General features: G+C 49.1%; 1 protein-coding gene across 1 annotated transcript in view; it reads right to left on the bottom strand.

The window, feature by feature from the left end:
* Positions 1 to 662: 662 nt before the first annotated feature.
* CHRM4 (cholinergic receptor muscarinic 4) overlaps positions 663 to 25,365 on the bottom strand; it is a 39,543-nt gene continuing 14,840 nt past the window's right edge. The window contains exons 2-3 of the mRNA XM_014570585.4: positions 4,474 to 4,515; positions 663 to 2,563 (exon numbers count right to left, since the gene is read on the bottom strand). Coding sequence (XP_014426071.2) covers positions 1,083 to 2,563; positions 4,474 to 4,515 — 1,523 coding nt within the window. The 3' untranslated portion in view covers positions 663 to 1,082. The remainder of the gene's footprint in view (positions 2,564 to 4,473; positions 4,516 to 25,365) is intronic.

The following is a 25,365-nucleotide window of genomic DNA, read 5'->3' on the forward strand; positions in this document are numbered from 1 at the left end:
GGAGCAGTTTCTCTCTGCATTGCTGTCCTTTAAGCAGTGCACCCCTTCCCCGGATAGTTATTTTTAATGCTGCCACACACAGGTCCCAGAGGTCACATTCCCTCAGGGCTGAGCAGATAAATCTCGCACACTGACATTTTTTTCCTTGCAGTTTTAAAAGCTCTTTTGCTTTTCAGGATGACATTTGATGTTATGCTTATCACCTAGAAACAAGTGTCTCACTCCATCAGGCTCTACCTCCAGCCCCTGCAGGGAGGGGATGGAGTTCAGAAAGGGAACCCTGAGGATGGACAGCGGATGGCTCAGGCCAGAAAGTCACCTCCCCAGAGGGAAGGGGGGAGCCCCATCCATTCCTTGGGATGATTAAAGCCACTAGAGAATGCATGATTGAGAACAATCCCATCCTGGCCCCAGGGAGACAGCCTGGTAGTCTAACGGGCCTTTTCCAGCCAGTCCAGGCTCATCCAAAAGGAATCATTGGACACCTGATGTATGACAAAGTGGCTTTTTCTCTTGGGTTTAAGACCCTGTTGAACCCCTCATGACACCAGGAACCTTCTCTCCATGCTCACTGCAAAGCCATCAGGATGCTCAGTTGGTGGGAGAAGGATTTCAGTTACGTGGTGTCTTGTTGCACAGTGACACAAGCCAGCACACAGGTGTGATCAGCAGGGAACCCATTTAGAAACTCCATGGTTTTACCTAGAGAACAAAAGATAGCTGCCAAATCAGCCAACGTTACCAGAGGGAAGAGCCACGTGGAGTTCAAGGTAACCATGGCACCTGGTGGTAGGGACATGCTCTTCCTTGTTTTCTTCCAGTGCAGAGGCAGAGGTTGTGTAGGAAGAGGCACTGCTCTTTGTGTTGAGCTGAGGGCTCCTCAGGTGACTCCCTAGGCTGAAAACGATTACAAGAGCTGGATCTGACAGCTGCTTTGGATTTTCTTCCGCACTGGGAGAAGGGCGTCGTGTGGAAGCTCTGAACCGTCCATGTCTCTTGTGAGTGGGGAGCAGAGAACTCCCTAAAAGAAGAGGCAAAGGAATGAGTCTTTGCAACCCTGCCAAGCAGTCCCTCAGTGCAGCTTATCTGGCGGTGCCAATGTTCCTGTACTGGCACATGAGAAGGTGCTTAAAGGTTTTCTTGAAAGTGGCATTACAGAGGGCATAGCAGGCTGGGTTGATGGTGCTGTTGACATAGCAGAGCCAGTACCCAATAGACCACACTGTCTCTGGCACGCAGGTCTCACAGAAGGTATTAATAAGGACCATCACATTGTAAGGAGTCCATGTTAAAATGAAGGCAAGCAGGATGGCAAATATGGTTCGGGTGACTTTTTTCTCCCTGGCTGCCATCTGGCGCTTCTTCCGCACCTGACTCCTGGCAATGCTGGCAAACTTCCTGGCAACATTGGCTGGGCGACTGTTCGACAGGGTGTTCTGGGCAGAGGCCGCTGTCTTAGCTGGGACAATCTCAATGGCTGTGACACATTCAGTACCAGTCTGCTTGGTGACTATCTTAATTTTGGACCACTTGGAGGCCACGTTAACCCGTGGGGGGGCAGGACTCTGCCCTTGCCCAGCTGGTAAAATTTCTGCCATCTGCTTCTCTTTTGTGGTCTGGGTGATACTGACTGTGCTGGATTCATTGGAGGTCTCCTTCTCTTCTTGCTGGCCTGCAGCCTCTGTCTGTGCTAAGGGTTGGTCCTCCACTTTACCATTCCTCACCTCCTCCTTCACCTCCACTGCCCTCTTGGGAGAATTGTTGTTGTTCTGTTTGATCAGCGGGCTCTTAAAGAAGCTGAGTGGCTTAGCGCTCTTCTCCTTCTTGCTCTCTGGTTTGTGCCTCCGCACTCGGCTCCTGCTGGCCAAGGAGATGTGAATGTAAAGCACAGTCATGATAACCACTGGGAGGTAGAAAGCAGCAATGGCTGTGCCAAAAGTCACAGCTGGATTAGACAGGAACTGGATGTAGCACTCCCGCTCCGGGACTGTCCTCTTCCCAACAATGAACTGCCAGAACAAAATGGCAGGAGCCCAGAGAACAAAGGACAATATCCAAGCTGCTGCAATCATCAGCCCTGCCATCTTGGTGGTCCTACGAGCCGGGTAAGTCAGGGGCTTGGTGACACAGAAATACCGGTCAAAACTGATGATGAGTAAGTTCATGACAGAGGCGTTGCTCACCACATAGTCCAGCGCCAGCCAGAGGTCACACACCACAGCCCCCAGAGGCCAATAACCTTTGATGATATAGACAGTGTAGAGGTTCATGGAAAAGACCCCGATGATCAGGTCAGCACAAGCCAGGCTGAAAAGGAAGTAGTTGTTCACAGTCTGAAGCTGGCGGTTCACTTTGATGGACAGCATGACCAGGATGTTCCCCACCACAGTGACCAGACTGAGCGAGCCTGTTACCGTGGCAATGAAGACGAGCTCTACAGTTTTATAGTGGTTAGAAGGATGCTGCAAGGCCACCTCAGATCGGTTGCCATTGGTGAAGTTGTCATAGGTAAGGTTGGCCATTTTCATCTGCCAGGGCTGAGCAGAGAGGTTATGCATGAATTCTGCAGTGCGGAGGAGAGAAAGGAAGAATATTACACACAGGCATCCTTCTGCCCTCTCCTGCCTCGGCCATCGTGGGCTCCTTTCACCAAGTTTCCCAAGAGTTTAGCCATATTGTTTCTTTGCATGTTGCCTCTGGTTTTGCCAAAAAAGAGTGGACAATTATATCCCTTTCTCCCTAATTGCTTTTTCCTATCACCACTCCCATATCTCTCCCCGTACCCTCTAGTTCTACTGGGATACACTTTTTAGCTCTGAATATTAGACTTTTTACAATGGAGCTTCGCCAGCAGAGCTGTCTGAGAGGAGCCCAAGGCTGGAATAACAGGAAGCTTCAGACCAGGATTGAGATGTATGAGCAAAGCTGTGTGTGAACAGACCAGGGCTGGAATAGCAGAGTAATGGGAGAGGAGCAGGAGGGCTGTAGGTCAGGACTGAGGAATGTAGACAGGGCATTTTGGTTTTCATAGGACATTCTTCTTATTACATCTATTCTAATGAGATGGGGAGAAGATGCAGACTTAAGGCAAGAGAAGGCTACATTATGCTCACTTATACCTCTTACACTCCATTGGTTTTACTGGGATGGTACCCGTGTAATTAGCAGCAGAACAGATCCAATTTCTTTTAATGGTGTCTCCTTCTTGCATTCTGCACCCAGATGAATGGAGTGAATTTCAGCCTCCTTCCCTCTCTCACAATCTGGAGAAAAGACTCTTGTTGCCTCCCCGTAACTGAAGCTGTAGCTGAAAAGCAGCCACTGTGAGAAAGCGAAGGGAGCTAAGTGAGCGGTTGCTTAATCTGAGCAGTCGTGTCTCTTTAAACCTTAGCATTTTCCCAGACCAATGTTGTTTGTAGCAAATGCTTGAAAATCTCATTGTGTTGTACCATTCCCATCTGCCCCGGCAGCCCTCTCCCCAGGAGCTGTTCACGGCAGCAGTTTGTGCTCCAAAGTGAATAGCCTTGGAAGCCTCTCTTGGCTTTGTTTTTAATCATGGCATGAGATTATGGAGAAACAAAAAGCTCCAAAGGGAAGCGCTAAAGAGTGAAGCCAAAGGAAGGGTCCAGCTAACAGAGCTCCCAGCCCATGCTCAAGGCATTTACCATGGAAATCCTGCCCCCTGCTGTCTGCTTCTTGTTTTCTGCTGGTTGACTTCCCCTGAAAGGGCTCCTGCTCCCTGGAAGACACTGATGGGGATACATGGCTCCCTTGGGGTAATGAGAGTGAGAATGGCCTGGTGGGGTTGGAAGCTGCAGCCGCTCCTCCGTGGCAAGGCAAAGCAGCAGGTTCAGTTCTCCCTGTCCTGCTGAGACGCCATTTTCAGCAGCTGTTTTACCAGGCCTCACGAGAGTGATGGAGACTGATGGTGAATGCAGGACGTTTGGCCTTCTCTGTGAACAGTGCCCTGGCCAGTCAGCCCACAACTTTACATGGCAATTGGGTGCTAGTGAAGGGGCCAAACGAACAGCCATGGGAGTGAACACAGACAGGACAGGTCCAGCCTGGGCAACAGCTGAGCAGCCTTCCTCTGCATCTCCCCTCTGACCATTGATGTTCTTCAGCCCTCAGGAGAGGTGCCAGTCCAGGGGACTGTACAACCCTGTTCACTGTAACCATTTGAGCGGCCTTAAGCCAGTCCCCAGCCAGGGCAATGGTGAGCAAGTGCATATGCCCCTGCCTCAGTTGTGTCCCTGTCTCATGCGGGCCAGCGGGCAGTGGATGTGCAGGGACGAAAAAGAGGATAACTAGGCCTTTCTGACCCCACTACAGACCCCAACAAAATAATGGGCTATATCAGGGCCTGGCATCCTGCTTTGGGCAGGGGGCTGGACTTGATGACCTCCTGAGGTCTCTTCCAGCCCTAGGATTGCATGATCCGGGGAAAGGTGCCGGGGTGTGGGAAGAACTCACGTGGGTCTCCAACAGCAAATGGCTCCTTCTGGAAAGCAGGACCTGGAAAAGAAACAACAGCAGGCCCCAGATCAGGTAATGAGAGTGTGACCTGCAGCACTGAGAAACCCCTTTGGGAGCTACAGCCTCTGGGGCAGGCTTTGAACATCAGAGAGCCACCAACAATATTTCACTCTTCAGCCCAATGGCCGAGCACCTGCCCTGCTTAGGCCCATCCAGGCAGAAGGGTGGCTCAGAGGGGAGGCCAACGTTCAGCATGCTGAGGTGGTAAGAGGCCAGGTAGAGGGATGAGGCCTGCTGGGCAAGGGATTCCTGTAGCCCCAGTCCACATGCAGTCTCTTGGCCAGAGGGCTCGGTAGAGGGAGGCTGCATATCGGAGCTGAGAGATCATTTAAAGTCAGTCAGAACGAGGTGCTAGCAGAGCTCTGGATGCACGTCTGAAAGCTCTCGAGGTGCATGCTTTCCCCTCCCCGAGGCAGGGCAGGGTGGGAGCAGCACGGAGCGGGGCTCCCACTGGATCGCCAGGCCCAGCTGATGAAATAAAGAGGCGTGAGCATCACACCAAGTGATAGAGCTACACTCGTCTACTCAAGCTAGTGCACTAAAATAGTTCTGTGGCTCAGCAGCCACCCACGTTTGTATCTGAGTAGGCCGTGCCAGCACAGGAGTGAGAGGAGACCAGTTGGTATGAGCCACACCTACCTATCTGTGCCCAAAGGGGTCAAAAGCCTGAGTGAGCTGGAGAGGTTCTGCCTGTTTCTTTCTAGAAGTACAGATGCTCCTTGATCATCTGCTGCATCCTCCCTCCACATGGCCCATCACCCTGTGCGCTGCCTGATCCTCTCTCACCCACATCACCCCCAGCAGCTGCTCCCCTGTCTTGGTCTCCATAACAGTCCTGCCCCTCATGCCTACTGACCCCTCAGGCCTTCAGTCCCAGCATAGGATGAAGTCTAATGAGATGCCTGCACACAAGCCCCATCGTGCTTTTGTAATTTGCATACACAATGCAGCGTCCCAGCCATGGCAGGGGCTACAGTGCAGCTGTCCCCACCCTCTCGCCGCACAGACACAAGGTACCCACTGTAGATTCCAGGGGCTTTTCTCTCCCACACTGAACTCACTGTCCCCCAGGAGAATGCCAGGCCCAGCAGCTGCACCTTGGGGAGCACAGCATATACCCCCGGCCCTGGCCCAGCATCTTGCTTGAAGTCTGAGCATCAGTCTCCCGAGCAACACGTCAGCCACCTGCCTACACTGCGGCAAGGCACCCTGGCTAGCCTGTGCCAGCTGAGTCAGGCTCCTGGAGCACCAGCTGCAGTTTGAGCCAGCACTCCCCCCCTGCAGGGTCCTAGAGCCTCATCTCCACCCAGACCTGAGTATCAACACCCTGTTGAACAGCCTGTGTCACCTGGCTCAGGCCAGCGGGAGAGGGGGGTGTTACTGCAGTGTAGGCAAATGTTATGTGACTAACTCGTATCCACACCTGAGCAATATTTCGCTGAGGAACGGATCCACTGCAGTGTGATTAACCCAACGCAGATTCACCCTGGGCTGGGCCTCTTGGCCTCTCACCCCGCCCAGCCCAGGAGTTCTGGCCCAATGACCTGGAGAGGCGAGGCACAGGAACCACCTTTGTGAGCCCAAAGCATTGCTGGAGCCCACAGGGGACTTTGACATGCCCAAGACATGCAGGGTGACTGAAGGAGGAGATGGGGGGGAGGGTTGCCTGCCAACTTCCCAGCTCAGGACTCAGCCTTCCAGCAATAATTAGCCTAAAAGAGGAGTGTGGGCTGCAGGCCACAGCTTAGTGACAAGGCCCTCCACTCCCTCCAGCCAGCCAGACCTGCCTACACAGAGATTATCCCTGCCCCAGCAAACACCCGCACCCCCTAAGCCAATGTGGCTCATTTGCTAGACCTGGTGCTTGCTTTCTAGGGCACGCTGTCAGCCTGGAGCTACAATTATTTAGCCTGGCTGCAGGCAGCTATTGCAGGATGTTAACGAGATGAAGAAATCCCTGGCACCTTTAACGCACTGAGCAGCCCTTGCCCCCTTCCCAGGGGAGCCACTGAGGCATCAGGGCTCATTATGCCAGTTGGTACCAGCAGAAAGGAGAACAGGGCATTGACAACCTGGGGCTATTTCTGTCGCTTTCACTGAGGCACCAGGAGCCCCGTAATTACTGCAAGAGTAAACCAGTGGCAAGCGTGATTTGTCATGGCCTGCCAGAGAAAGCAGCCTTCCCGGTGCCCCTATGGCCCCCACACAGCTGTGAGCCACACTCAAGAGACTGCATGCAAAGCGGCCGGTCAGGGGCAGACTCTACAGGTTCTTACCCCCGGTGCAGCCAAAACCTGAGGGAAAGGAGCGTGTGAGAGAACTGCAAATGATCGCAAAGGAAACAGTTCCTGTTGGATTCACATCCCTGCCAGGTGGGCTGCACCATGGCCTGCCCATGGCCACAGACAATCTTTGGTACGTCCTTGCGGCAGCCCAGTCCAGACCCTGTGGCACTGAGGAGACATCTCCTCTCCCAGCATTTCTACAGAGCCACAATCTGAAGAGTTTATTCAAGCACCTGAATCTTTGGGGGCATCTCTCTATGCAGCTGATAGCTCAACCCACCCTGATGGAACCCCCCCCTCCCCTGACCCAGAGGCACACCCACACATTAAACCTATTTCCTGGTAGAGGCCTGATTCATAGGACTCCACTGGCTGCTACAGGGAACCTGCAGTGGGAGATTGGGGCCCTAGATTTGTGGGCACTAACTAAGTGTTGGGATAGAAAAGCCCCCGTGTCATTAGCCACGACAGGCTCCAGTCAGGCACTAGAGAACACAAGGCAGGGGAGGGAAGAGAGGGAGCCAAGGGAGAAGGCCCCATGAGACCTGACCTGAATTGCAGACAAATAAAACAAGGATTTGTAGAAGCCTTCCCAGTGCAAAGCGGAAAATCAGATTCAGATGCTGTCTTTGGCAAGAGCGGGGTTGGGAACTCAAACTGCTGAGACCAGAAGTCACAAAGGCAGTCAGCCAGTGCCTGAAGAAGCTCTGGGGCACAGGAATACAGAGAGCACCTAGAGCTAAAAGGAACAGGCAGGGTAAAACCTGACCACCTCGCCCAGTCTAGGGACAGGGTAGGGGGCACGGGAGCAGGCCTTCCCTGTGGCTGGAGGATGCTCTCGGAAGAGTCCCACCACTTGGTTTTATGAACATTAATTGTGAAAGAAGCAACAGGAAAGTAAGTGACCCTTAGACACTCTCACGATACTGCTTCCCACCCAAGTCTCCTGAGCCAGCCGCAGTACGGAAGCAGCTCCCCGACTCCACAGCCGTGTCCCAGAGCCTTTGGCAGCATGGATCACCGAGAGGCTGCTCCCCCACTAGATGTAGTGGGAGTCCTTGGAGATGGCTCCATTCTTCCATAGGATACAAAGCCGAGAGCAGTGATGGGTTTCCCCTCTCCCCAACTGGGACTGCCCCAGGGGACTGGATCCTAGAGCCTCTTACTCAGCAGGCGTGTGGCACCATTTAGGGAGGACTGAGACGTGTCACAGGCCTAGCAGCCAGCTTGTCGACAGATGCAAACTGTGGGCTCCCCTAGCAGGGCAGCCACAGTGCTAGGACCTGTGACTAGAGCTGCTGCTACTGCATAGCCCAGGGCAGTGAGGAAGCATTCTGAGGCCCTGTTGTAAAGGTCACTGCCTGCTAACGGTGAAAGCGGGACCTAGGTTCACGATCCTGCTTGACTCCACATTGCCCCTAGAGACTCAGGTAGCCTCCTATCTCTGGCTTGCGAAATGTTAATCATTCCTCTTGGGCGGGATCCACGAACCAGCCCCTCCAGACTGGCTGTGGCAACTGCCCCTGTCTGGGTTTGACACCAGGGGCTAGTGAAGCTCCCCGTGACTAGCACCTCAGCAAGACAGGCTGGCGTCCCATCAATGCTCACACTGAGCTGGCTGCTAGCCGAGTTCCAGAGCCAAGTCAAGGTCTGAGCGTGGGCCCAGTTATCTCCGGGGCCATCTCTCTCCTTTCCCCACCACACTGAGACACTGGCCACAGCCAGACTGAAATAGGGGCAGGGCCCAGGACTATGGAAAGGAGACCAGGCCAAGCCTGTACCTGTAAGGGACGGATGGTTCCCAGAGGTCTGGGAGTGAACAGAAAATCAGGCCGTAACACAGAAGGGGTCAGCTGCTGACCCCTATGGATGGTAAGAAAGCGGCATGGTTCCTGGGTGGGCTGTGTTTGTGGGAGTTATGCTAGAAATGAATGAATGAGCATCAGCTCTTCTCCAGCAGGATCCTAGCCCCCAGATGGTGTTTAATGCTGTCTGTCCATCACTAGAGTGACTGAGTGCCCTGGGACCCTCTGAAGGCACTTGACCACAGTTCAGGAGGTTGGGCCCATGGGGAGGTAACAGCCTGAGTCCTTAGTGTAATGAAGAGGCACACGTGGCTCCTGCAAGACTGGACTGCTTGTTAGGCTCCATTATAGACACGTCCTGCAGAGACGTCTCCTGGGTGCAGGCAGAGACTCACAGGCACCTTACAAAGACCCAAACTGAGCTCCCCCTCAGCGTGGGCCATGGGACGAGGTGCTGACAATGCCTGGGCTCACTTTCAGCACCCCCAACTCAGGGGTCCCATCCTCAGCCCAGCTCCCTCTTCAGCCCCTCCTGCCCTCAACCATTCAAACAGCTTGGGCTTCAGCCCAAAGGAGAAATACAAGTCAGGGGAGTTGGCTGGTTTCTGCTGACAGCCCTGCCTAGGGCCCCACAGAGCGGTCTCAGCTTAACACACTGGCCTGGCAGACAGGAGTCAGGCTCCTTTCCTCAAGGGATGGGAGGAGGGACACAAGTTTATTAGGTGAACAAATACCAGTCAGCAGCAGGGTCAGTAGAAATACGTGCAAGGGCCTTCTATGGCCTGACTCACACGTCGGCAAAAGAGGAAAGAGAATGGTGCCTGCTGGGCCCTGTTCTGCTCTCAGGGGCACCTCGGTGATCCAGAATTACCTAATTTAACCCAGTGAAGCTGGTACAGATTTACAGCAGGGTAACAGAACAGAACTTGTCCCATTCTCGCTCCTGCTCTCCCTGTGAGGCTTCCCTCCCTCCCCTACCCAGCAAAGGAAGAAGCATGAGATGGGAGAGTCGGGGTCAGTGCTACTCACCAGAGCACAATCCCAAAGTACTTCCCTATTCTGCCCCACTCCAATGTCCCTGCTCAAGCACTAGGGCCCTGCATGCACCGTGCTGCTAAGTGCCATCGCTTTCTCAGGTCAGGCATACGCCATTTGAAGCAGGCTGTTGTGCCTGTGCAGTTCCTGTATTCTTCTCTGCACCTCACTCTGTGGCCACCCTAGGACACACCCTCTCAGTCCCACCTGTGCTGCTTAAAAAGCTCTGAGGCTCAGGATACGCTGGCTGGAAGGCACAGGACACCCAGGGTCTCAAGTTCCTCTGTGCTGGCCTATCAGATTTCCCAGCTGATATTCATTTGAACTGCAGTCTATTTCTTTAGAGATGTTCATGCAGCAGGCGCTGTTGGAGAGAAGGGGGAGCTGGGGCTGGGCTGTGTGGGGGAGAGGGGCTGGACACTGAAGACTTGGAGAGGAGCCAGGCCTGGGACACGCTCTCTATGGGAACATACTGTACAATATGGAATAGCCCAAGGAGCTTGGAGCTAGTTAAAACTGAGGAGGCAGGAGCAAGAGCTGGGTGGGGGCTGCAGTGGGCCTGCCTCCCCTGAATGCCCCAGGATTCCTGTGTTAAAGGAAAACCCTCTCCTTTCCCTCAGGTCCAGTTAGCACCTAAATTATCCCCCTCTCTTGAATCACTCGCACCATTTCCCCCTTTCCTCCCCCACATCCTGCACACTTTCTTGCCCTTCACTCACTTTTTGTCCTAATCCACCACCCCCACTTCCATTTTTCTCCCTCTCCCCCCCTTCATTCCTCTGGTTTCATTCTCTCTCTCTCTCTCTCTCTCTCTCTCTCTCTCTCTCTCAATGCTTCGCCTCTGTCTGCCGCCTGCTCTCTGCTCCAGAGCACAGGAGTCAGAGGGAAGATGCAGCCTTGGCTCAGAGCAAATGACATTTTGAAAGGATTTGTGGGGATGACAACCAGAGGGAACCATAAATTCCCCAACCACTTGGCTTTGCTCCCTGCACGGCCTGTCACTCATCTGGCACGCTCAGCGGACGCTCTCCCAGACTCGCTTTCACCCACAAGCTGGAACAAACTCAATTTCTGTCCTCATGCCTCTCTTGGCCTCTTAGCTGTGATTTATTACTTGTTTTCTATCCTGCAGCCCTTATACGCCTGCTGATAAGATCCATCTAAGTTTGTAGTGTCCGACCAGTTCTGAAGCAGCAGACACTATAGTGGCTACTGTTATAGTGAACTAGTCACACTCAACTGACCAAACAGCCACATGTGGCTAGTGGCTAGCGTTTTGGACACCGTACGTGAACACTTAACAGACCTTGTGAGCGTTTTGACGGGGAAGGCCCGTTATCCCCCATTTTACAGATGGGAAATGGAGACACAGAGATAAGCTGCTATTTAAACTTTTGCTCTTGTAACTTGTGTCAGAAATGTACAGAGCTTTGCCAAAGTGCTCTATTGTCACCAAAAATCACTCCTGGTTTGATAATAAATAGGCCAAATGATTTAAAGAAATGATCTAGAGAAAAGGGTAAACAGAGAGGTGGCAAAATTTGCAGATGGTACCAAACTGTTCAAGATAGTTAAGAACAAAGCAGACAGTGAAGAGCTTCAAAAAGATCTCACCAAACTAAGTGATTGGGCAACAAAATGGCAAATGAAATGTAATGCTGATAAATGTAAAGAATGCATGTTGGAAAAAATACTCCCAACTATACATATAATACGATGGGGACTAATTTAGCTACAACTATTCAAGAGAGAGATCTTGGAGTCATTGTGGATAATTCTCTGAAAATATCCACTCGTACTGCAGCAGTCAAAAAAAGCAAAAAGAATGTTAGGAATCATTAAAAAAGGGATAGAGAATAAGACCAAAAATATTTTAATGTGTCTATATAAACCATGGTATGCCCACATCTTGAATACTGCATACAGAAGTGGTCACCTCATCTCAAAAAAGATATGTTGGCATAGGAAAAGGTTCAGAAAAGCGCAACAAAAATGATTACGGGTTTGGAACAGGACCCATATGAAGAAAGATTAAAAAGACTTTGACTTTTCAGCTTAGAAAAGAGAAGACTAAGGGGGAGATATGATAGAGGTCTATAAAATCATGACTGGTGTGGAAAAAGTTAATAAGGAATCGTTCCCACAATATAAGAACGGGGGTCACCAAATGAAATTAATAAGCATCAGGTTTAAAATAAACAAAAGGAAGTTGTTCTTCACTCAGCGCACAGTCAACCTGTGGAACTCCTTGCCAGAGGATATGGTGAAGACTAGGACTTTAACAGGGTTCAAAAAAGAGCTAGATTGATTCATGGAGGTTAGGCCCATCAATGGCTATTAGCCAGGATGGGTAGGAATGGTATCCCTAGTCGCTATTTCTCTGGAGGTGAGTGATGGCGAGAGATCACATTGTGTTCCTCCCTCTGGGGCATCTGGTATTGGCCACTGTTGGCAGACAGGATACTGGGCTAGACCCAGTATGGCTGTTCTTATGTTTTTATGTTCTTAAATTTCAGCTAATGAGTTAAGAGATTATGTTAGAAGCTTTTGAAAAATGACCCATTAGAATGCAACTGTTTTGGAAACAGTCTCGCCCAGGGTCTCACTCCAAGCACGTGGAACAAGAAGCCAGTGCCATCACTAGGTGTTTTAGTGCAAGAAACACGAGCCTTGCATAGGACTGCAGGCACTTCCCCAGTTACAAACATTCGACTTAAAACATCCGCACAGACAAACAAAACCAGCAGCCTCAGGAGAGCAGGGGGAAGTGGCACAGCCAGGCTATGTCTAGACTGCAGCTTCTTTCGGAAGAAGCTTTTCCAGAAGAGATCCTCCGAAAAAACTTCTTCCGAAAGAGAGAGAAAACATCCGCACATACAAACAAAACCAGCAGCCTCAGGAGAGCAGGGGGAAGTGGCACAGCCAGGCTATGTCTAGACTGCAGGCTCCTTTCGGAAGAAGCTTTTCCAGAAGAGATCCTCCGAAAAAACTTCTTCCGAAAGAGAGAGTCCACACTGAATGGACACTATCTTGCACTTCAGCTGTGATTACTGTGGATGGAGTGGCCACCAGGGCACCTGTGCTTTTTCCTCTTCTTTCGAAAGAACTCCTTCTTCCCCGTCCAATCCTGGGCTCCCTCACATTCAGCTCTGCACAATGCACCTTAACCATGGTGTACACACACACACACACACACACACACACACACACACACACACACACACACACGCAATCTCGCAGAAAAAGGATTACCGCTGTCGGAAAAAACCCTCTGTTCTTTCAATTTTTTTTTTTTAAAAGAACACGATTGCAGTGTGGACGTTAAGTGAAGTTTTTTTGGAAAAACAGCCATTTTAAAAAAAAACCCTCTAGTGTAGACATAGTTTCAGTGGCTGGACAGAATCAGGAGGGGGACCACGACTTCGCTCCAGCCACGGACTGCAAAGCCGTCCCCACTCCCTGCTCCTCCGGCTCGGCCCATGGTCAGCCAGGGAATGCCCAGAAATCCTCTTCAGAATCTCCACCTACTGTCTCATCCTCCTCTAATTAAGCCTGCTTTTCCTCAAGCACCAGCATTCAAGGTTAAATTAAAAAATAAACTATTTCTACTATTTTTCATTGCAAATATGCAGTATTTCAGCTACATTATGAGTTAAATGGGCTTTTGTGGACTAGTTTGGGAACCTAACTACCATTTACAACATTGTTTCTATGGGAAAACGCGTTCTAAGTTCCAAACAACCAACTTACAAACAAGCTTTTCAAACATAACTCATTTATTAGTTGGGGATTTCCTGTATCTTCCAACCCATTCCACAATACCCACTCCCACTTGCTCCCGCAGTGTTTGTTGAATTTTTAACTGGCTCCTGCTGTTATGGAAGTGGGTCTGGTGAGACCAAAGGGATCTCAGTGCCACTGCAGAGTCCCTCCCCTGCTTTGTGGTTTTTTTCTGTCCGTCCCATTTTTCTGGCCTGCTCTCCAGCTTTGTCGCCTGGGCAGCTCCTTCACTTGCTCCACCCTGGGGTTACTCCCCTGCTAGAACCCAAAACATTTGATATGTTCTGATCACTGGACAAAGCTGACTTTCCTCAAAATATTGCTAAAGCCCAGCCCTGACATCATGCAGCCACAGACTGGAAGACACCAGAGAAGAAAGTCCTACCTTACAGCCTCCCTTTATTACTTTCATCCTTGGGCCATCTGCATAGTGCCCCTCCATCTGAATCTCAGCCCTTGGCTATTCCAGCCTGCCCTCCCCAAATGCCTAAGCATTGCACACACCTCAATTCCAATCCTACATCTGCTACTCCAATCCTGGGCTCCCTCACATTCAGCTCTGTCTAATGCACCTTAACCATGGTCCACATCCGTCCCCCTCCTCTTCCACCCCGCAATCCCACAATTCCAATCCTGCTTGCTTCTGACTAGAGAAACAACTCTGCTAAACTGCACAGTGGCTTTGTTTTAGGGCTCAGTGGAGACTCATTCCATTTTGATCAACACAGGATTTGAAGCCAAGTCCCTGAAGGTAGACAGCGCGCACACAGACTAAACATATTTCTACATAATGTATCTGCTCAACAAGAATCACCACCAGAAATAACGACAAACTCTAAAACATTTGTCAGAGGAACATGTACATATGGGAATGGCATCAATTAGATAAACCAATTAGTTTCTCAAAAGCATATGAGTGTAATCCCCTCCCAGAAGAGATCGGCTTCTGATCTGGGCTTATTAAATCAAGACCTTTGGAGGAAGAGCAGAGCTTGAAAAGATGCTGAGCCCTATGGACTCCCTTCCATCCCAACAGTGGAGGGGCTGATGTATTTATTTACAGTTCACATGTACTAAACTGAATCTCTTAAGTGTATCACATGAGCTAAAGGCACAAACCTTCCCATGGCTCACAAATCTGAATAAGAAGCTATCCTGACAACATTCCGAGTCATAGAACACCCTCCCATACATGCACTTCTCCCCTCCAGGAAAGATGGGAAGAACAGGTAAGTCTTGTGACACAGTCTGGGAGGCACCAAATATGGCTTATAGCCAATCAAAGAAGGAAGCAAATACCAGGGATCTGGAATCCTTGGTCAAGAACAATTTCAGCTCCAGTTCCATCACAATTACACCACACTCCTCTGGGAATTGTGGCTATTGCAGTTCTCCATTGAGGAAAAAAAAAAAAGCAATTCTCTCAGGAAGCCTGGGCTCCAATAATTGTGTGCTTTGTAGGTGAACATGGCATCTTCCCCTACACCCAGAAATCTTCTAGCGGCCAGCATGGACCCCAGAGGATAAGCATCACCCTCTTCTCCCACTTCCTGCCAGCAACAGAAGGGGGGATACCACAGTATTAAAGCTACTCACAGCTTTGGACCTTTGCAAATAGACTGTGTGACTGCCCATGAGCAGCATTTCTCAGCTTTTTTGATACCAGGACTGGATGCTGCCTTCCCAAACTGTGTCAGGGAGATCTCAGGGACTGGTTGCTGAGAAACACTGCACTAGAACTCCACAGGGAAGCCTTTTCCTAAGAATCTGGGGTTAGGACAGACCTTCAGAGGACTCCTTAGGGAACCTTTGCCCGGACACTTCCCACACCAATGTCCCTACACATCCCTTTTCTCAGACCCATAGCCTGGGATCTCCAGAGGCAACACAGCTCTGAGATTCATTCTCCCACATTGGTCCCATTATACAGATGTCGTGTTGATCATGAGCATGATTCCAGCCAGGGTCCCCTCCCCTTTCCTTAGGAATCTAGCTCCAACATGTCTTTCTTTGGCAAATATCTGATGGCATTAGATTCAGCAGCCACTAGATGGCAATCTTGGTTCTGGCAAAAATGAAACAAACCCTTCTCTGGCTGTGACAAAGTGGGGTTAACCATGGGGTTGAGTCAGTAGCTCTGGTCTGGTTGGACCAGAGTGCTAGACCTCTCCCCCCAAAATGATTGAGGAAAGCTGCAGACTAAGTCCCTTAGGAGGTCTATGCTCCAGCTGAATCGGGCTCCCATTAAGGGGCTGTTTAATTGCTCCGTAGATGTTTGGGCTCATGCTGCAGCTCAAGCTCTGAGATGCTCCCACCTTGCAGGGTCCTAGATTCTGGGCTCTAGTCCAAGCCTGAATGTCTACACTGGAGTTCAACAGCCCATAGCCTGAGCCCTGCAAGCCTGAGAGCTGCAGATTCTTAATTGCCATGCAGCTGGTTTGATACTCACATATTTTGGTCTGGTGATGAGAAGAACCAGCACTTCTCCCATAGTACTGGTGCATAGTGAGAGAGATGCAGCCGTGTTAGTCTGGTGCAGCTGAAACAAAAGACAGGACTATGTAGCACTTTAAAGACTAACAAGATGGTTTATTAGGTGATGAGCTTTCGTGGGCCAGACCCACTTCCTCAGATCAATTGTGCCAATTTTCTTCCACAAATTGATCTGAGGAAGTGGGTCAGGTCCACAAAAGCTCATCACCTAATAAACCATCTTGTTAGTCTTTAAAGTGCTACATAGTACTGGTGCATGCCAGTGTCACCAGAGCCATCTGACAGAGCACGAGGCATGGCCTTGGGGGAATCTATGTATGGAGGCGTCCTGCACCACGCATCACCAGCGCATTGGACAGTGACAGGAACATAGCTCGGTGAAGTAAGACCCCGGTTGAGGGTATCATGCTGATCTGGCCTAATTACCTCACGGTGGAAGATACTTGCCCTTATAACCAGGATTTTACAGTGGGAGAGAGAATCCACATTAGTCACCCCATGGCAAGAATACCCCCTGTTTAGCAATGAAGACAAAGCCAGAATGCTGGGACGCTGACTCCAACATGTGCAGCTGAAGGAAGTGTTTGTTGCAGTTACCGCATGGAGGGTTAAAGTTTGGGGGTTAATGTAAGGTCAGAACAAATCAGATTTCATATTTTGGTTAGAGACAGCGACAAAGGAATTCGCCCAGAGCTGTCAAGGCCTCAGCAAGAGGCACTTTACCCTGGTTCCCAGCCTTCTGCTGTTTATCGCTATTCTCCTAAAAGTGCCGAGAGGGTAAAAATCTAATGGGATTAGTTCTGTCATGTTAAACTGCAAATGCAATGCAGGTTTTAGCATTAGCACAGGCAGATAACTAAGCTCCAAGGAAAGAGAGAGTGGGGAAGGAGGAGGAAGAAAGGAAGAGAGCAAGAAAGAAGAATCAGGAGGAAGAGAGAGTAATAAACGGGTGTTTATGTTTATGGAGAGAGAGAGAGAGAGAGAGTGAGTGTGCGTGTGTGTGTGTCAGAGAAAAAGATTGAAGTGGGTGATGGTTTGTAGTGATAATAGCTTTATCTAATAGTTGTTAATTAGTTACTGAGTCATGGCACTGCTTTACATATAGTGAGCGATTGTTCTACTTGACAGATTCACACCCCTCAGAGAGTGTGAAAATGTAGCTCTTAGATACCAGTAATAGGCACCTTGGCAATATGATAGATAGACAGAAAGAAAGAATAAAGGATGTGGTTCTATTCCTGGCAAAGTGAATTGGCCAGGTTTGACACAGGCAGGGAGGATTCAGTGCTTGATGGTGTCAGACACAGGAGCCAGCGATCTCTGTCTAATTAATATGTGCAAATAAAAATGTGAATTGATAGTTCACCAGCATTCAATTGTATTTGCTTGTTTAAAATGCAGTCACTCCTCTTGCACTGCCAGGAATGCCCCAGACTTGGCAGTTTCACCCTGGAAGGCGTGACACTCTTTTTAACTCCTTATCCGTCTATAAACAATAGATAGCGTTGGTGGAATTACTCATTGCAAATAACTCACAAGGATGCGTTTGGGCACTTTTTTCATTGAGTAAATTATTCATGATTTTTCCTATTTATACAACCAATTCTGATAAGAGAAAACAAAATTACTGCACTCCTTTGATTGAGCTGAAAGTCTCTGCCAGTATTACCTGGAGCAACACATGCACATGCTGTTTATCATCAGTCTTTAGGAGTCTCTCTCCTGCAACCCACATGGCCAACCTCAAAGATTTAGGTGATTGGAAGGTCTGATCGTGGGCAGGCTGCAGGCAGGGAGACAGGTTGGTGGCAGAAGGGGGATTTGAGAATCACAGTTCTACTTGCATTATTTGTTTTTCAGTTTTTAAAAAATGAAAGATGCCTGCTGGTGACAATACAGCATGTTTGTTAAAATCATGTCAAATTAATTAATCAAAGCAAATGAATTAGTATTCATTTATTCTATTGCAGTGCTCAGAACGGTGCTAGGCACCTCTCTATGCAAGTAAACATGCATGATCCTCTAAGCAGATGGCTTTCCCATCCTGTTCCTAACAGCATTATGAGCTAGGTGAAACTTTATTATTGATTGGGTTAAAACCTCATTGAGATTGAGAGGTGTGAACTCACCCTTCAACTAACACACATTTAAGTGTAAGCACCTACCTAAGGCAGGGGTGGGGAACCTTTTTTGGATTGGGGGGCTACTGATCCATAGGGGAAAAAAATCAGTAAGGGGCCACACAAAAAAGTGAGAAGCAACCCACCTAACCCTCACCGATGTGGCCCCAGACTAAGATACCTCACTGCTCTAACATTCCAGCCCCATGGAGGAGGTGGGGGAGGTCCAAGTGTGACAGAACCCCCCATGCTTTATGAAATGGACTTTCGAACACAAATATGCATAACTCAAAGATGCTTTGGACAAACTGCTTCATGTAACCTGTCAATCTTAGGGTATGTCTACACTTGCAGCCTATTTCGGAATAGGGCTGCAAATGTAGGCATTCAGAATTGTGAATCAAGCCCAGGATTTAAATATCCCACTCTTGATTTGCATCTTCCTGGCTGGGCGCCATTTTTTTTTTAAATGTACAAGCCTGGAATAACTGCCCGTGTCTACATGCGGCAGTGAAACGGGCATTCGAAATAAAGCCCTATTTCAAACTACCTGTTAAACCTCATTGCAGGAGGAATAACAGGTAGTTCAAAATAGGGCTTTATTTCGAATGCCCGGCAGTTATTCCGGGCTTGTAAATTTCAAAAAATGGCGCCCGGCCAGGAAGATGCAAATCAAGGATGGGATAATTAAATCCCGGACTTGATTTGCAATTCCGAATACCTACATTTGCAGCCCTATTCCAATATAGTCTGCAAGTGTAGACATACCCTTAATGTCTTAATCTGTTGGGTCTGTTTATCTTATTTTGGTGTATGCATCATTCTTGTGTGTAAAATTAGACATAAGGAGTATGGAATGATTTATGGTTTTTAAATGTGTAAATGAAAGCCATCAAGAGTGTTTCCAAGGCTGGGACAATGTCTGGGCAATCATATGCAAATCGCCTTTTGTTCTTAAGTCTTAGCAGTGATTGGTCTTAGGAAGTCAAATGACCTCCCTAACCAGTAAGAATTGGCCAGGTAACTTCCCATGCAAAAGCGGAAAAACATAAAAAAAAAAACCAAATAGCCTTTAAGGTGCTACCAGACTAACAAAACACGTAGTTGGTATCATGTGCTTTTGTGAGCACAACCCACTTCTTTAGATGACAAAAATGGATTCTTTAAAACTATGGGAAGCTTAGCAGTTCTTTGTCTTTGGCTGGCACACCCAAGGAAATTAACCAAAACCCCCAGAGTGAGGAACAGCCCTGGTTTTGGAAGGCTTGGCTGGGAAATAAACAGTTTTAGGGTGAGTTTGCAATAAATTCGTGTACTGAGGTTTCAGTGTTAGAGTTAGCTTAGCGTTCTCTGTGATTTTGAGTTTGTAACCTGCTTTGCTCTGCCTGTTTACACTTATTACCACGTAAATCCTACTGCTTATACTTGAGCAGGAAGGTAAGTGGCATTGGTCTTGTCAGCATCCCAGGAGGCACCCCAAGGGGTCATCTGACCGTACCCCATCACATCAAGGTTCAGGGCTTCTCCCAGGCCAGATTAACTTTTCTGGTGGCCCAGGGCTGTTAGATTTTGTGGGCTCCCCTAGGCTCTGGGGTGGGGCTTCAGTGTGCAGGAGGGAGAGTGCAGGACCAGAGTGGGGGTGGGAGATCTGGGCAGGAGAGTGTAGGAGCAGGCTGAGGGTAGGAGATTGGGTGAGAGTGGTGTGTATGGGCAGTGCTTACATGCATAGCTCCATGGGGATACAATTGTCTCTGCACTCCCCCCTCCCCCCCCCACTGCTCCCACTGGCCGTGATTCCAGCTAATGGGAGCAGTAGAGGAAAAGCCTCCAGGTGAGCAGTTCCATGTGCTTCCATTTTCCCAGCGAGGGGGAGAGGAAGCAGCAGCACATGGAGCCACTTCCTTCCCTTCACCAGGAAGAGCCTGCAGGCCAGATCCAGCCCTGGCCTACTTCGATCCAGCCCATGAGGCTCAAGGCTCCCCCTCTCCCTGCAGCAGGGAGCCAGGATGGGCACTCGAGCCACATGGGGAGGGCTGTAAGGCTGGAGCATCAGCTCTCTGCAGAAGGTGTGGAGGAGGGAGCCCCAAGCCTTGTGGGCTGGATCCAGGCAAGCTGCAGGCCAGATCTTGTCCACAGGCTGTAGGTCTCCCACCCCTGACCTAAAACAAAAGGTGTGTGTGAACCCACCCAGGAGCTCTTAGCTGAGTATGGGTGGGAAAGATGAATAGGGGAAATGAGAATAGAAAGGGAGAGGCAAGGAAGCCAAGCAGGAGGCCGGTGTGACTTGGAAAAAGCTAGGAAGAGAGAGATCTTTTGGGCTGGTGTTGGCTAATGGAGCTAGCAGGCTGTAAGCTAAGAAACTGTTCCTTTTGTTCTTAGCTCCTGCTGCATTCATTTACAGGCGTTTGTTCATTCATGTAAGCACACAAGATGGCATCAAAGAAAATCCCACGGTCTCTCAATGTTTACTTCCATCTGAAACATCCTGATTTTGTATTAGCTGCTCACCTCGAACAGGAGCATTGCAGTTTCTAGGTTCAGAGGCAAGCACTTGTGAGCTGGCACTCCTGTTGACCCAAGCTGGAGCAAATAATGGGGTGCTGGCAGAAATAACAAAGGGCCAGCAAGGTTTCAAAGAAGTCCCCTCAACAGGAGCTTGGGTTTAAACCAAAGCCTGGAGCTTTTGCAAAGGGGCTAAAAAAGTATCTGGAGGATCCCAGCAAGGGGTGAGGGTTGTCTTGCAGACAGTGGTCAAATCTCTGTTGGAACAACTACTGCAAAGTGTCCAGACAGGTTGAGAAACCCACCTGCAAACCTTCCAGGATAGAATGGCCAGATTGATTAAAAAGGTGACCAGCCAACTGAGTTCCATACACTGGATGGCTTTTCCATAAACTATTGGAGATCAGTCAAGTTGCAGTCAATCTGGGAACTTACTGTCAGAGATGAGCTGCAGCAAGGACTTAAGCGCTCAAAAGGAAATCCAAGGTTCACAGACAGAGGTTATGTCTACACTACAAAGAAAAGTCAGAAAAAGAATTTGCAATTTGCACATCTTTTCCCGCTTTTCTTCCAAAAGAGGCTTTTCCAACATTTGGTCCATCTATACGTGGCCAAATGTTGGGGGAAAAAAACCTCTTTTGGAACATCTCTTTTTCCTTGTACAATGAGGTTTACAAGGATGCTGAAAAAACGTATCATTCTTGTATGTGAAGTTAGAAGTATGAAGTGTGGATCTGTTTAGAACTCTAAATGTGCCAATGAGGGCCATTACTGGTGCTCCGGAAACAAAGACTCAGTACTCAAACCAACAACCTGTTGATGGTCATATCTGACCAAACTGTGGTTGGTCCTAAAAAGGCAGGTGACCATGACACCTAGTACTAGAATCTATCTTGAACCTGATATTTTTCCATGGGGGTGGAAGGTGCCAAACAAAGGATTCCCACCATGTGAAAAAGTCTATGTAAGCAATGGGAAGCAATCAGCCTTTGTCTTCAGCTGGCCTTTGAAACTGCTTGGCCCACTCTGAGACGATCCTTGACAACGAAGAACTCTGCAAAGCTATAGACCCCGGCCAGAGTAAAAATAATCGCTGACTGGAAATTCTTTACCTGAGAGTTAAGAACAGCTGTTTAGGGTAAGAATCTGCATGTAATAAGTTTCTTAGCGAATAAGACCTAACTAAGGTGTCTGGGTTTTTTTTGTTCATTTTAATATAGTAACGTACTTTGATCTGACTGTTTTCATTTACAACCACTTAAATCCTACCTTGATACTTAATAACAACACTTTTGTTTATTACCAAGCCCAGTGTAAATAACTGTTACCTGGGGCTGGCGGGAGAGATGGGGGCGGGAGGGGGGGAGAAACAACACTGTGCATATTTCTCTATCATGGATAAAGTGAGCAGACTTGAGCTTTCACTGTGTAAAGCTTTTTACATTCAAAGTAAGATGATTTATTTGGGTCCCTTTTGGAGGTTGGTTTCCTAGGTGCTGAGCCCTTCCAGAACTGAAGTAGTTCAGTGGCTGTGTTGCTCTGCAGTAGGGATGTAAGAGACTAGTTGACTATCTGATAAGCAGAAGCTTATTGAATAGTCGACTAGTGATGTGACTAGTCACTTCCCCCCCTTTGCTGCCTCTATCAAAGAGAGGCAGCAAGGGGAGGTGGAGCAAGAATCGGTGCTGAGGGGAGCTGGCTTAAAAGCCGGTTCCCCGCAGCACCGTCTCCGCGAGGGGCAAAGGAGGGAGAGGCACAGCAGAAACAATGTGAGCGGGGAGTGAAGCAGTCTCTGCTTGTGCCGCTTCTGCTGCGATTCTGCTTTTGAAATGTACAAGAGTCCCAGTGCTGGTCCTGCATTCCCCGTGGGCCTTCCTATTGAAATGTACAAGAGCCCCACTGGGATGCTTAATAGGTCTATTGCACATTTCTAAAGGAGCCCTGCGCTCCCTCCAATTCAAAGATTGAGGTGCCCTTATAGACTAATCCAATAAGAAATGGAAATCCCATCGACTATTCAATTAGTTAATTAATCTAAGTTTAACATCCCTGCTCTGCAGGTGGTAGTAATCCCAACTCAATGCCTTGTTTGGGGGAGACCAGAGGATCTGGCTGAGCAGGACAGGGTAGTGGGGAGTCCAGGGAGGTAGGCGGTCGGTCATCAGTGCTATGATGGAGACAACCTTAAGGGGAATTCTGTGATTCAACCAGTCAAAGGGAAACCGTTTTAATAATCCACAGCATGTAATTTTGCATTACCAAATGCAATCGGCGCCCCTGCCTGCACGGCTGTCAATGGCTGTGACGTAATCACGGGGCGCCCCAGAGCCCCGTGAGTCATCATTGGGCACCTGGGCCGGCGACGCTGTTGGCAACTGCCGAGTTTGCCTCAGCTCACAGGCGTCCCCTGTGCATTTCCATAGGTGAAAAAGGCTCTTGTGACTTAATCTGTGTTGGGCTACATATGTTTCAAAATCCTTTCATGAAGGACACAGACGCAGAACTTCCAGTTAGGAGGGCAGGATGTCAGCTTGGGTGCCCACAAATTTACAACTACAGCAGTGGAAGTGGAGGCTAGAAAGGTTGTTTCAGGGGCGAACTCGCCCAGTCAGACAGAATGGGTAGATTATGCCTCAGACTGCAAATTCCTCAGGAACAACACCTGGACCCCTTGGGCTGACTGAAAGGGGTCCCTCACTGGCAGCTGACAGGAAGCCTAAGGAGAGAAAAACCCCAGATTTGGATTGGAACAAAATTTGTGTATGTTATTGATATGAAGCTGTGCTGACAGAGAGACCCTGTACACATATAAACATGTTATCTTGTATTACTTTAATTTGTTAAATTATTTCTTTTCTTTCTATTTTGGGTGGGTGGTTGTTAAATGTCACCATTTTAGGCCTCATTGGGAATGGAGATGATGAAAAATGCTGAGGTGTTGTTGTGAGCTGGGGGAAACCTTGTTATGAGGTGAGTTAAAAGCCATGCAGCATTTACACCTTACAGTAAGCACAAGCCCCCACCTAAGACAAAAGGCATATGTGAACCCACCCAGGAGCTCCTTGCAGAATATTGTTTTGGGTAGGTGTGTGCGTGGGGGAAGAGAGATCACACAGATGCTAAGAACAGACAAGAATCAGCAGCGAGAGAGCCAGCCTGAAGGAAAAGCTGAAAGCTTGATGGCTGACCCTGGAAAGAGGTTTATGGGCCAGGGGAACAGGAAAAGAGTACTCTTTCTGCTGTGAACAAAAGAAGCTGTTTCCAGCTTTCTGATTCCCTCTACCAGCGGCGGATTTAGGGCAGGGCGAGTGGGGCAGCTGCCCTAGGCCCTGCACTTCCCGAGGCCCCGCGCATGCGCCGTGTCAAAGGAGGGGCCCTGCAAAATTTTGCTGCCCAGGGCCCCGCGGCACTCTCATCCACCCCTGCCCTCTACACTTAGGATGTTGTGTGTTCTTTGTAAATAAACACAACTGCATCAAAGCAATACCTGATTATCAGCAATTTCTTCTGGAACACCCATGTAGCCTCAAGCCTTGACTAGTCACTTGAGGCACAAATGGACAACAAGTTACACACACCGGGGCTACATCTACACTGCAGAGTTTTTGCGCAAAAATGGCCGTTTTTGTGCAAAAACTCATGGAGCGTCCACACTTCAAGTGCGTTTTTGCGCAAGAAAAAGTACAGTAGATTGTCAGAAGTCAGGGCTTTTTGCGCAAGTGTTATTCCTCTTTCTACGAGGAATAAGCCTTTTTGCCAAGAGCTCTTGTGCAAAAAGGCATGTGTGGACAGACAGCAGGGGTTTCTTGCGCAAGAAACCCCTATGGGAAAAAGCACAGGTGTTCTGATGGCCATTCAGAGAATGGCCATCAGAGCTTTCTTGCACAAGAGCATCCATGGCAGTGTGGACATTCTCTTGCACAAAAGCATATCTCTTGTGCAAAAGCACATGGTAGTGTGGATGCGCTCTTGGGCAAGAACTTTTTGCAGAAGATCTCTTCCACAAAAAGGTCTTGCGCAAGAAGCCTGCAGTGTAGATGTAGCCCACGTTTGCTCCTGGCTGCATTTGCCTTTCTGACTAACTTGGCCACCCTTTTATATGAAGGTTCTGTGGAGAAAGGGGTAAGAGATATTTTATAGATAATAATATGAAGGTTAGACACAAGCAGCTTGCATTAGAGATGGTTAACAAGCACATCAGTAGCAGGCATTATAGGCTACAAGCCATTATCATAAATAATGCATTGGCCTGCTAGACTGCATAATCCATAGCAATTGATTAACCAGCTATTCAAACATCTATAATTCATTTATTAAACCTTTGTAAACCATTTATAAATGGAGCCTTAATTTAAAGCGTGACTTATAACCCACCTGCTCTAGGCCAGGTGAGCAGAAATACGTTTTCCCTCTAAGCAGTAGCCTAGAACCTGCTACAGGTTCTTGCCTTGAAGTGCAATGAGTAGGGGTAATAGACAGGATGGGGGCAAAGGGCAAGGAAGGATGAGGGTGAGAGCAACATGGTCATGTGGTCATTTGGATTACTCATGCCCAGGCCTGCTGATGGGGAGGGGGGCGACAAAGGGGCAACTACTCTGGGACCCGGCAATGCTAAAGGTCCTGGGACTCCTCGCTGCTGCTGCTACTGCAGCAGAGGCAGAGCCTGGAGCCCTGGGCCCTTTAAATCACCACCAGAGCCCTGCGTGGCATGCTCTGGGTGGCTCTGAGAGCTAGGGGGGCAGTGTAGCATGATTCGGGGGGCACTGAAAGCTGGTTGCCCCGGCCCTTCCCCCTGAGGCCCCACTCCCT

Source organism: Pelodiscus sinensis, chromosome 5 (genome assembly GCF_052426305.1).
Source record: "Pelodiscus sinensis isolate ZL-2025 chromosome 5, ASM5242630v1, whole genome shotgun sequence".
In the NCBI taxonomy this organism is placed as follows: Eukaryota; Metazoa; Chordata; order Testudines; family Trionychidae; genus Pelodiscus; species Pelodiscus sinensis.